Source organism: Crotalus tigris, unplaced genomic scaffold (assembly GCF_016545835.1).
Source record: "Crotalus tigris isolate CLP2741 ecotype Arizona unplaced genomic scaffold, ASM1654583v1 scf7180000023829.5930981, whole genome shotgun sequence".
Lineage (NCBI taxonomy): Eukaryota > Metazoa > Chordata > Lepidosauria > Squamata > Viperidae > Crotalus > Crotalus tigris.
This window is the reverse complement of record NW_024100213.1, coordinates 3305715-3318779: the sequence shown is the minus strand read 5'-3', so window position 1 is coordinate 3318779 and position 13065 is coordinate 3305715. Positions and strand designations below refer to the sequence as shown.

General features: G+C 39.9%; 1 protein-coding gene across 1 annotated transcript in view; it reads right to left on the bottom strand.

Annotated features, from left to right (window-relative positions):
- MARCHF4 (membrane associated ring-CH-type finger 4) overlaps window positions 1-12059 on the bottom strand; it is a 129295-nt gene extending 117236 nt beyond the window's left edge. The window contains exon 1 of the mRNA XM_039321880.1: window positions 11604-12059. Coding sequence (XP_039177814.1) covers window positions 11604-12059 — 456 coding nt within the window. The remainder of the gene's footprint in view (window positions 1-11603) is intronic.
- Window positions 12060-13065: the final 1006 nt, after the last annotated feature.

Genomic DNA, 13065 nt, shown 5'->3' with positions numbered 1-13065 from the left:
TCGAACGACCATTTCACGGGGGTCACCAAAGAACGCAATCCGCCATTTTTTTCCCCTTTTCCTTAGCTATGCTACTCCCTTTTATTCTATTGGCTTTTGAAAGCCAATAGAATAGACTCTCTTGAATAGAGTCTAATTCTATTGGCTTTCAAAAGCTAATAGGAATTGTTCAGGCTGTCTCTGCCCTGCTGAGCCCGCCAAAAGTCCCATTCTGCAAACGGTGCTGCACCAGTTGAGTAGTCCTCGACTTACGACCGGTTGAGTAGTCCTCGACTTACGACCAGTTGGGGGTCGCGGCATTAAAAAGGTTGAGAACCACTGGCTTAGGGAAAGGAACACTCAACATCAGGCAAGGATTGTACAAATCTCTTTTTTTTATTTACTCCTTTTGTCCAACATTGTCTTTCATTGGAACCACACTGTCTTACACATAAAAGCTTTAAGCCCATGATACAAGACAGCTTGTGATACAAATAAGCCAGTAGCTTCAAGTCTGCCATATTTTTACAACTCTCATAAAGCTTAAAATTGAAAATCCCTACAAAATTCTTGGCTCTTCATATAATAATTCCTTTAGAAGACAGATTAGGAAGAAAATCTTATTTGGGTTGTTTATAAGGAAAATCAGAACAAGACCGCATCTTTTCCTGTCAGCCTTTTCCATGGATAAATAATTCTTCCCTGAAATTTTGCATTTCTAATCAAGAATGCTGGTCTTTTCTTTCAACATTCTCTAAGACAATGTTTTTCTTTCCAACAATCAATCCCTCAATGGGAAGAGGAAGGAGGAACAAATAAGTCCAACCTTTCTTTATTTTCTAATAAAGCCTTGCCATATAACGAAGCTTTGTCTTTGTTGAAGGAGCTTATCAGAAATAAGAAGCTTGCAGTCTTTTTTTGTTGAGAGAAGTTTATCTAATAAATGGCAAACTGTGGTCAGGCTTTGTTAATATATTTACCTTAGGAATATAAATATTTACCATGGAATATGACATTTCAGTTACATGTATTTATTTTAAATCTCTTCATCAACAGCAATAATAATAATAATAATAGTAATAATAAAGTTGAAAGGGACCTTGGAGGTCATCTAGTCCAACCCCCTGCTCAGGCAGGAAACCCTATACCATTTCAGACAAATGGCTGTCCAGTCTCTTCTTAAAAACTTCCAGCGTTGGAGCATTCACAGCTTCTGGAGGCAGGTTGTTCCACTAATTAATTGTTCTAACTGTCAGGAAGTTTCTCCTTAGTTCTAGGTTGCTTCTCTCTTTTGTTTTATTTATTTATTTATTTATTTATTTATTTATTTATGAGACTTATATACCGCTTTAAGCGCAAGCACTCTCTAAGCAGTGTACACCAGTAAGCAATGTATATATATATTTACATATGCCCAAAATCTTACCTACCCCGGAAGGATGGAAGGCTGAGTCAACCTTGAGCCAGTGAGATTTGAACCGCTTGACCTGCTGAACACAGTCAGCTAAAGTGGCCTGCAGTACTGCACTCTAACTGCTGCGCCACCTCAGCTTGTTACTTTCCATCCATTGCTTCTTGTCCTGTCTTCAGGTGCTTTGGAGAATAGCTTGACTCCCTCTTCTTTGTGGCAGCTCCTGAGATATTGGAACACTGCTATCATGTCCCCCTTGTCCTTCTCTTCATTAAACTAGACATACCCAATTCCAGCAACTGTTCCTTGTAAGTTTTAGCCTCCAGTCCCCTAATCATCTTTGTTGCTCTTCTTTGTACTCTTTCTAGAGTCTCAACATCTTTTTTACATCGTAGTGACCAAAACTGGATGCAGTATTCCAAGTGTGGCCTTACCAAGGCATTGTAAAGTGGTATTAACACTTCACATGATCTTGATCCTATCCCTCTATTAATGCAGCCTAACACTGTGTTGGCTTTTTTGGCAGCTGCAGCACACTGCTGGCTCATATTTAAGTGATTGTCCACTAGGACTCTCAAGATCCCTCTCACAGTTACGACTATTGAGCAAGGTACCTCCTAAAGTTAACTATACCTGTGCATTTGGTTTTTCTTGTCTAAATGTAGAACCTTACTTTCTTCACCATTGAATTTCATTTTGTTAGCTAGTGCCCAATGTTCTTCTGATTTGTTCTTTGCTCTTCTGATTTGTTTGAGATTACAAGTAGTCTTCAACTTACAACAGTTCATTTAGTGACTGTTCAAAGTTACAACGGCCCTGAAAAAAGTGACTTAAGATCATTTTTCACATTTATGGCTGTTGCAGCCTTCCCATGGTCATTCGGATGCTTGACAACTGGTCCATATTTGTGACGGTTGCAGAGTCCAGGGGTCACGTGATCACTTTTGTGACCTTCTGACAAGCAAAGTCAATGGAGAATCCAGATTCACTTAACAACCGTGTGACTAATTTAACAACTGCAGTGATTCACTTAACAAACGTAGCCAAGAAAAGTCGTAAAATGGGACAAAACTCACTTAACAAATTTCTCACGTAGCAACATTAATTCCGGGCTCAATTGTAGTTGTAAGTCGAGACCTACCTGTATAGCTTCTTTAAAAAAAATTCTAATTTTTATGTTTTTCAAATTTTATTCATAAACTGTCACATAAATCACAATACATGTAACACGATACACGTGCTTTACAATCAGTACATTCTGGCTCCAAAATGATTGTGTTGTTTCAGAGGAGACCGAAATGCTCTTATTCAACTATATTACACATTTGCAGGCTACGCTGGGAAGTACTTTCCATAGTGTTGAGTCTACAACCATTAAAGTGCTATTCAGCTCTCTTGAGTTGGGCATTTGTAACACGATGTCATCCCTTGATCTGAGTGTCTGAGTGCAATGAAGAATTCCTTCAAGAAGAAATGCCTATGTTAAGACTGGGCTAGTTAGGATTTTAAAAGCTTAACCTGGTCGTTTGTGTTCTTAATATAATATAATTGTATTTGACTGGGACAGGTTTTCAAAACTCCTTAGAACACCCACCTGCATGTTTTATGGTGACAGAACTCTAAACAGTTTCTGAGGATAAGCTTGTTGAAATAATGACACAGGTAATCCTTGTCTTACCACAGTTCATTTAGTGACCGTTCAAAGTTACAACGGCACTGAAAAAAGTGACTTATGACAGTTTTTCATACTTACGACCAATGCAGTATCTCCATAGTCACGTGATCAAAATTCAGATGCTTGGCAACTGACTCATATTTATGACGGTTGCAATGTCTCGGGGTCACGTGACCACTTTTTTTGACTTTCTGACAAGCAAAGTCAATGAGGAAGCCAGATTCACTTAACAACCATGTTACTAACAACTGCAGTGATTCTCTTAACAACTGTGGCATGAAAAAAATAAGTTGGAGCTAAATTCACTTAATAAATGTTTCACTTAGCGACAAAATTTCAGGCTCAATTGTGGTCGTAAGTCAAGGACTACCTGTATTCACTGCTCAGTAGAGGATTAGCCTTCTCTAAAAAAAAAAGTGTCCCTTTTTATTGAGGACTTTACACACACACACACACACACACACACACACACACCCCACACACCTTCTAAATACATGAAAACATAATAAAATTCCATGAGGTATCATTTATCTTCGACAAAAAAGGCTTCAAGAGATTTTTTTTAATGCAGTGATATGTATATATACACTCCCATCATTTTAATGTATTTTGTTGGAAATCGTCTGCCAAACTATCATCACAAAAATATATACATCAGTAAGCATATATCTCCAGTGAACTCCCTGGCCACGTGAATCATCATTCTATTTCTGTACATGGATTAGCTTCAGAAGTGTTACCAGATGCCCTCAGTGTCCAGCCCTAGCAATGTAGCAGGCACCACCACTAGGACTCCCACCAAAAGACGTAGATGCCACAGATGTGTCATTGTATAGCATCTTCAAAGACTCTTATTCACTTTATAGACTCTTGTTCCACTATTTGCTGCTGCCAAAGTAAAATTAGGACTAGCATCACCATTAGTTAAGGCAAAGCAGTTAGTACTGGCAACTGCTTTGGATGCTTTGGATTTATACAGAAATATAAATGGTTGTTTTTTTCATTTTTTTCATTTCTCATTCTTGGATTTTTACTGTCAGGGATTAGGAAAAGTACGTGTGGGATTTTCAGCCTCATTGTGCCAAATTAACTCAGCTCACCTTGGATACAAAGAGGCTGTTTTTGTAGAAACATTGAACTGCAAATTAGCTAGTAACATTACAGTTTGGTATGTTGTACGAACCCAGCCTATTTTATTAGTTTTTGGTTTAGTTCACAGGTCTTCAAACTTGGCCCTTTTATGACTTGTGGACTTCAACTCCCAGAATTCTTCAGCCAGCATGCCTGGCTGAGGAATTCTGGGAGTTGAAGTCCACAAGTCATAAAAGGGCCAAGTTTGAAGACCCCTGGTTTAGTTTAATTAGGTTAAAATTAGTTTAGTTTAGTCCCAAAGGTGCTTTTTCATGAGGTAACTGAACTTTCTTTTTTCTCTTTGAAAAGGTTTCGCTTTTCATCTCTGAAGAAGCTTCTAGGATGAGAAGTGAAACCTCTTCAAAGAGAAAAGAGAAAGTTCAGTTATCTCATGAAAAAGCACCTTTGGGACAACCATGACCTGGATGACTGAGAATCTCCACAGACAAGTTTAATTTAGTGTGCCAGGAGAAGCTAGAAATTGGAATTAATCATGCAAAGGGTGATTATAATCACCATGGATATAACCACGCTGTGATAAATATAAATAAGGTTTTGATTTGGGAGTTTGTTCCACCACCTCTGACCCCCAAATATTCTTGGATAACCTTTGTTAAAGCCAGAGGGCCCTTCATCTTTCACTGCTTTCCACTCATCTTTGAGCCAGCAGGAAACAAAGCCTGCCTGAAATTGGCTGCGCCACTCCTGATTTTCATTCTGCATCTGCTGCCTCTAATCTGAATGATGCTGTCCTGATTGTCCATGTGCAGAGAATTGTAAGCCAAGTAACCAGGTGATTCCTTTGGCTTTGCTGCCTTTTTTTTTTAGCAACTCATTAGCCAATAGGAAAAGCAGCTACCAACACCTGCAGCAAGAATGAGCCTGGACTGGCTGCAGGGATCTGCCCATCTTTTTTGGGCTCCTCCCTGGGCTACTCTTCCTATACAGGTGGTCTTCAACTTATGATCGCAAATGAGTCCAAAATTTTCTTTATTAAGCAAGAAAAGTTGTTACGTGAGTTTCACTTATTAAGTGAATCACTGCAGTTGTTAAGTTAGTCACACAGAAGATCGCCAGAGGGGATCACATGACCTGGGATACGTCACCCATCATAAATACATGCCAGTTGCCAAGCATCTGAATTTTAATCATGTGACCATGGGGACAATCATAGGTGTGCAAGAGTCGTTAAGTGTGAAAAACGCTAAGTCAGTTTTTTTCAGTGCCATTGTAACTTTGAACGGCCATTAAAAAAATGGATATAAGTCGAGGATTATCTGTGCCTCTTCCTTTCATAACCCAAGTTGAATAAAGGTAAAAAAAAAAAAATGGAGTCCCGAAGAATGCTGAGTCACAATCAACCTTTTTGTTTAGGATTTCTTTTCTCTTTTTCTCTTTCCTTGTCTCCCCTTTCCTTTCCTATCCTGTCCTGTCCTTTCCCAAACACTTTCCTCAGTGGGAGGCAGAGAATAAGAGAGTTTGATCAATTGCTTCACATGAGGCTGATGTATATAGAACCAAGCAGTTCTTCAAGCTCTGACAGTTCCTCTTAGCTAGCTAAAACAGAGGGAAAATTGATAATGCAATACCTTTTTTTGGAATGGGTAGTGACATTAGCCATCTAGGGATATGAGAGAAACTCTAGCTAAGCATACTGAAGAAGGAAACAAAGCAAGTGTATTTAGAATCGCATGCAATACTCAGAATGTGTGGATTTTTCTTTAATGTGATCCTTCACCAAAAACCCTGGCAGACTTTTTCCAATCTTCAGTTAGCTCCTGAACCCTAATTTATATAATAAATAATTAGTACAGGGAGTTCTCGATTTACAAGCATTCCTTTAGTGACCATTCAAAGTTATAACAGCAATGAAAAAAGTGACTTAACAACCACTTACACTTACAACTATAGCAGCATCCCCACAGTCATGTGACCAAATGTTGGGTGCTTGGCAACTGGCATGTATTTACAGTTTGCAGCATTCTGGGGTCACCATTTATGATCTTCCCAGCCAGCTTTCAACAAGCAAAGACAATGGGAGAAGCAGGATTCATTGAACGACTGCAAGATTCACTGAGCAGCTGCAGTGCTTCCTTTCACTAGGGCAGGGGTAAGCAACCTTGGCTCTTTTATGACTCGTGGACTTCAACTCCCAGAATTCCTGAGCCAGCCATGCTCAGGAATTCTGGGAGTTGAAGTCCACGAGTCATAAAAGAGCCGAAGTTGCTTACCCCTGCACTAGGGCAAAAAGGTTGTAAAATCAGGCACAACTCATGGAACAAACATCTTACTCAGCAACAGAAATTCTCGTTACAATTGTGGTCATATGTTGAAGACTGCCTGTATCTTCTTCTGAAACCGGTCTCATTCTGATGGGGAACGTTGCCTACCGCATCTCGGTCATTTTGCTAACTACAAAAGGGCAAGAAGCAGAGAGAGAAAAGAGCCTACATGTCTCTCTTCCTAAGAGAAAGGTGCAGAGTTTTCTTTTCTGCAAAAATTGGTGATAGCAGTGACCACACTGACATCTCCTACCCATCAAGGGAAGAAAATGCAATGGAAGAAATTGTGATGTAGAGGCTTGGAGACCCACTACATCAGTGGTGGCGAACCTATGGCACATGTGCCAGAGGCGCCACTCAGAGCCCTCTCCATGGGCACACGCGCTGTCACCATAGCCCCGCCTCCCCCACAGCCCCTTCCTCACCAGCAGCCCCCCCCGGAGGAGAGTCGCCCTCAGTCATGACCCGTGCAGAGCAGTATAGGACACGGCAGCCAGGCAGCAGGTACAAGACTCCACCCCTTCAACCCGCAGCATCATCTGCTGTGTGGCCACCATGGTGCTGCAGGGCCACTTGGGTAACCTGCCGCAGTGGGCCATGGAGGTGGTAGGTGGCCTTGCGGAGGGTGGGGGTGGGGCAGGGCAGAGTGGGTGGAGTAGGAGGCGGGATGGAGTAGGTGGGGCAGAGGGCAGAGCAGAGGGGGTGGGGCAGGGGGCGGAGTGGTTTTGGGGTACTAAAAGGTTCGCCATCACTGCCCTACATCTTTCCCTGTGCTCAAGAAAGAGTCAGAGGATCCAACCAACTATATGCCTTAAATATCTATGCCACTATAGTATACAGTGCCACTAACTACACTACACAGTTTGGACAATGTGAACTCCATTGTTTCATCTCTTCTGAGTAACAGCCACTCAAATTTCAGGCAGAGGTCTTTCCAAACATCTAGAATTGTTGTTTTCAGCTGATGATTTGCATGGAGGCTATGCATATACTGTAAATCACACACTTTATTAGGGAACTATATAAATTCCTCTCCTTTTCTTCAGCCCATGCATAAATCCTGCAAAGTATACCTACATCTTCAGGAACTTACCAGGCTTCACCCAACAAGCTACACCAAACAAAAGAAGCCCCTTAATGGATTAGCAGTCTTCAATTATAGCAATGAATTATAGGTTTAACACAATGTGTAAATTGAATTAATTATAGTTGATTCGACAAAACATGGTTAAAATCAACAGAATGCAAAGAACACTTCAGTAACGTTCAGAGAATCTTGCATTGGTGTCTTTTGTTGTTCTACATAGGTTTTTGGAGAAAAAGTGTGCAGGATCTTTTCAGATTTTTTTTTCAGCTATAAGGCCCAGTCTACCTCAATGATACAAATTTGAAAGCACTCTTAGAAAGGTGGTTTTTTTTTTTTTGTTTACACATTTCCATTTTGAGAATAAAAACCGTTTAGAATTTAGCATGATAAATCAATTCCTTACAGTGGGGAAGGAAACTCTGCTAAAATCTCAAATTTAATCCATTCTATGTCCAACTGAAAAGTCTATAACATTTGATAGAAATCTGTTGGTTGCTGCATTAACAATTAATAGGTTTAACCTATTCAAGTTCAGGCTAATTTCATGTGCTGCAGCTTGAAGAGCTTTCCTATCAAATGCTATGATTGCTATGCCTAAGATTGAGTTTGCCTAGGTATTAACAACCCATGTTGAAGAATCTTTCACTGAAGCTAATTATTCAAGAAGACTTTGGTCAATTTCTGAATCAATCGATTTAAGATGCAATTCATTTCTCTTCTAAACACCAGCATTTCTATTATCCCAATGACTCTTTTTTAAAGTTATTTTTGTACTGCCTTCATTATTTTTATAAATAATTCAAGGCAGTTATTTATAAAAATAATAAAGGCAGGACAAAGAAGCAGCAGACATATCTAAGATGGCATAATCTTTCCTTCTCCTATTTTCCCTAGGACAACAAACCTGTGAAGTGAGTTGCGCCAAGAGAGAGAGAGATTGGCCCAAAGTTACTCAGCTGGCTTTTATGTCTAAGGTGGACTAGAACTTCCAGTCTCCCAGATTCTAGCCTGGTGCCTTAACCACTAAAACAAATTGGCTCTAACCCTTTTTTGTGACATGAATTCCTTTTAGAGACTGGTGAAATTATAAGTCCCTCCCAGAAAAATATATTAAAAGGCATGGATAGAGACTGTAGTACAAAGGCAACCGATTATGCTCAAGTATAATTATTAAAATATGAAAAAATAACCTATGTAATATCATGATATGCTTCTTTAGTAATATATTAACAATACCAAAACAATACCTTTGGAGGGTATTATAATTTTAGAGAGTGAAATGTCATTTTTTGGAGACTAAAGGCCATAAGTTACTTCACTGCCAAATGCACTATTGAACGAAAAGCTAAATAAAGCATAAAGGCTAGTGAAAAATAAAGTTGATTTCTTTTCCCATCCAAGTTCATGGATCCCCTGAAATGTATCTATGAATGTTTGAGGGATTTGTGACTCCCTGGTCAAGAATTTATGTATTATCCCCTTGTTTGGGGGCTAAATAACCTTTTTTAATTAGTGACACAAAGTCTTCTTTAGTCCCTTGAATGAAGTTTAACACTGTTTGTAGTCTTTTTTACAAAGTGAAGGTGGGGAGAGGGCACATTGCCAAATAAAACTCTGGGCTATAACCACGAGTAGTTTAATTTTCTAAGTGTGAAAATAATACAAAACCCAGAAGTATTATTAGTAATAAAGAGGATACTAGCAAATTTGCAACCCGCCAGCTTCCTGTTGATTTTTTAAAATTAAAACAGTATAAGAAAAAGTACAAGGATAGGGAATTTGATATATTTGATATGATACGTGTATTATATTACCAAGTTTTAACAAAATTATTTATCAGGAAAATGTTTTTCTAATCTTCATATTAATCCGAACATCTGCATTTGGTTATTAGTCAATGTGTAATTTGTCTTGTAAAGCTATGGGATCTGATTTTATGAAACAAAAAAGACTTACTTGGCCCAGAGCTAAAAAATTTCCACTGTGAAACTGAATCTGTACAGAGATGGGGAGCCTATGGCCCTCCTGGTGTTGCTGAACAACAATTCTCAGCATTCCTACATTTATCACGTTGCCTGAGTTTGCGTGAATTGTAGTTCAGCCATGACAGGAAAACAGTGCATACCCGTTCTGCTGTAAAATAAAACTGCTTGATGACAAAAGGGAAATTAGTAGTCAATTGTTTTATGTAATCTGGGCATTTATCAACTATTGTGTCTATTGCTGCATATTTGTCTACTATAACCTGCCTAAAGGTAGTTCCTCTGCTTATAGTCATTTGAACTTTGACCGTTCAAAGTTACCACAGTACTGAAAAAAGTTGCTTACAACCAGTTTTTGCACTTGCCATTGGAGCATCCCCATGGTCACGTGATCACAATTCGAGAGCTTGGCAACCAACATGTATTTATGACTATTGCAACATCCCAAGTTGGTGTGACTGTCATTTGCGACCTTCCCAGCCAACTTCCAACAAGCAACGTCAAAGGGGGAAGCTGGATTCGCTTAATAACCACATGATTCGCTTAACCACTGTGGCAGGAAAGGTCACAAAATTTGGTACAACTCACTTAACAACTCCTTTTTTTAGCAACAGAAATTGTGGTCCCAATGTGGTTGTAAGTTGGGAACTACCTGTATATAGCTTAATTTGATCTAAATAAAATATATGGAAAAAACTTTATAGCTAGTTCAGAGCCATTTTTAAGATATGAAATCAATTAAGTACACAAACATACTGCTGAACTTGTTAGTAGTTTTATAGAGCAAGCCTACAGTGTGCATCTATCACCTGAAACAGAATAAAGTCATTGCAACACAAGTTAATTCTTTCATGATGATTCTGGGATATTGGTATACACAGAGTACTGACTACAAACTTTTCAGAAAATCACACCTTTCTCCATCAAGGTTCAACAAAAATTATGAAAATATCCAGTTCAACACATCCAACAGTTCAACAAAAGTTATGAAAATATCCAGACACAACAGGAAAACAGCAATAAAAAGACACAAATAGGCTTTAAATTGGAATGATTACTGGTTGTATCCAAGAAAGTTCAAAGTTGAAATAAAGTTGATATTTTTATATTATTGATCTAGAGCAGGGGTGTCAAACTGGCAGCCCATGGGCCAGATGCATCATGGAGAAACCACACCCACCCCATTGCCGGCAATGGGAAAAAAAGTTGCGATACGTCGTGACACGTCACGAGACATTGCAAGTTTGACAGCCCTGATCTAGAGAGATAACACAAGCATATTAATTTTCAAAAAGGAGTGTTTTAAGCTTCTTTCACTAAAGAGTATCAATTTGCAAAACAAATCCACAAAATAGGCTTTTTCTTTCACTCAGATCTGTTAGAAGGAAGTACACCCCTTAACTTGCTGTGAAGTAGCATTAATTTTTCTCGTCCAGCACTTTCCAGTTGTATAGTAATGTATCTGCTATCATCCCCTGGCAGCATTTTGAAGGTTGTGGATAATGGATATCACAGACTAACACAACTTAAGTGAGAACACCAAGTGGAGAGAGAAGGAGTGTAATGGAAAACTGAAGCAGAAATGAAGGAGAACAAGTTCAGTTACCAAATCACCTATCAAGATGATCCTTGATCTCTTCTACTATAAACTCCTTGACTTTAGCTTTGTGTATTCAGGCAACCACACAAATGCTTGGCCCTGGTGATACAGCTTTCCTTCATTTGTACATGGGTGTCCTGAGCTTTTCCTGTTGCTATGCCATGGGCCTGTTCTTTCTATTAAAAAGTTACAGGTTGGGACATTCTGCTCCTTAGTTCTTTCTCTCCAAACTTTATAGAGTACAGACAAGCTTGGCAATCCCCACCAGTTGGTGTCTTAATGTCAAAACCTTAAGACAGCTTTTGGAAGGAATGAAGCTGGAGGTGTCCCAAGTGAAGTGGGATGGGGGAAGAGAAAGTAGCCAGAAGACTTCAACTAGAAAGGTGTGCAGGTGCCAGTTCACACCTACTAGACAGTCTTTACCGGGGACCCCACTGGTTTCATTCATACACTCACCTGCTCTGGGCCCTGAAAGCAGATCCTGCAGAGAGGCGTTCTCATTCCACTATCCAAACTGCTCCCCAGCGAATACCCATCCTCCGCCTTCCCTTTGCAGAAGTCGTCGGAGGAGGCGCTGCTCATCACAATCGGGGGAAGCTCTCCCTCTCCCCCAGGGCTTTCCCACTCTTCTTCTGGAGGGCTCGTGATGCCTCCTCCTCCTCCTCCACCACCACCACCACCACCACCCCCGTCAGTCGGCGCTCTCCGAGGTGCCCGTAGCCCTCCATATAGCGTAGTCAGCGTGTTGTTATTAGACGCCTGTAAACTCAAGACTTGGTCTGTTCTGCTCATGGGAGGGAGAGGCAGCGGCGAGGGCAGAGGAGGGGCCGGGGGTCTCCGCAGAAGGAAGACCTTCAAGTCATTGAACAACATGCGGCAGCGGCACTTGAGGAGACCCTGATGGTGCAACATCTGTATGGGGATCAATAGTCCAGAGCAACAGTACCATAAAACGATCACGCGAGTTGATATTAACATGTGCCTTCTCTTTCAGACAGGCGCGGGCAAGAAAAATGCAGGCCGGTAGAGGGCGCACAAGAACAAGAGGGTTGAATTGGTTCACTTCCGCTTCCTTTCCCTTGGCTCCGACCCTACCCTCAACGAGACAGACTAGTTTACTAACAAAACTGGAAAATTGGCAGATTTTTTTTTGTATATTTCACAGCATGCGGGCAAAAGATAATGACTCCCCCCCCTCTTTTTCCACCAACTCTCTCCTTTTTAAAAAGTAAAGTATTAAATTTCAGTCTCCTTCCCACCCACTTTTTAAAAAATAAATAATCCCAGAAATTTTTGTAACAAAAAGAATAAAATAAAATAGGAACAAGCGTTCTACCCTTTAGGTGCTGGGTAGGCTAGTTCAAAGAAATATCGAGAAGGAAACTGATAATTCCAGAAGCAGAAAGTTAATGAGGGAGAGAGAATTCAAGTCACTAGAAAGTGTGGAGAGAGGGAAGAAACGGTTCGCTCAAAAGTATTTGACATAACAAATAGTCTCCTTATTATTAGTTTTTAAACTTAGGAACGTTTAAAAATGTGCTTTTGATAGAACAACAGTAGAGACAATAATCATTAAAATGCAAAAATAGTTTCTGTTGCTATCGCCATCATTAAGAATAGTAATATCAAAATTGGATTTCACTAACCCAAAGGAAAAAAAGCACATTTTTCATGAAGAGAGAGAGAAACACATGCTTAATTTTAATTCCCCGTAGGATGTTCCATTTACTACTTTATTAAAATATTCTGAATAGAAATAGAAAAAGTCCTGAAAGAAAGTGAATATTAGAAGGGGTTAATTTTGACTCCAAGATTGGCTGGATTTTGCTTTACCTCCCGCGTTCGAGGAACTGTCTGGACCACACGCAACCACTGGGGGAAAAAAAACCCAACAAAACAAAACCCGATAATTGGGGAG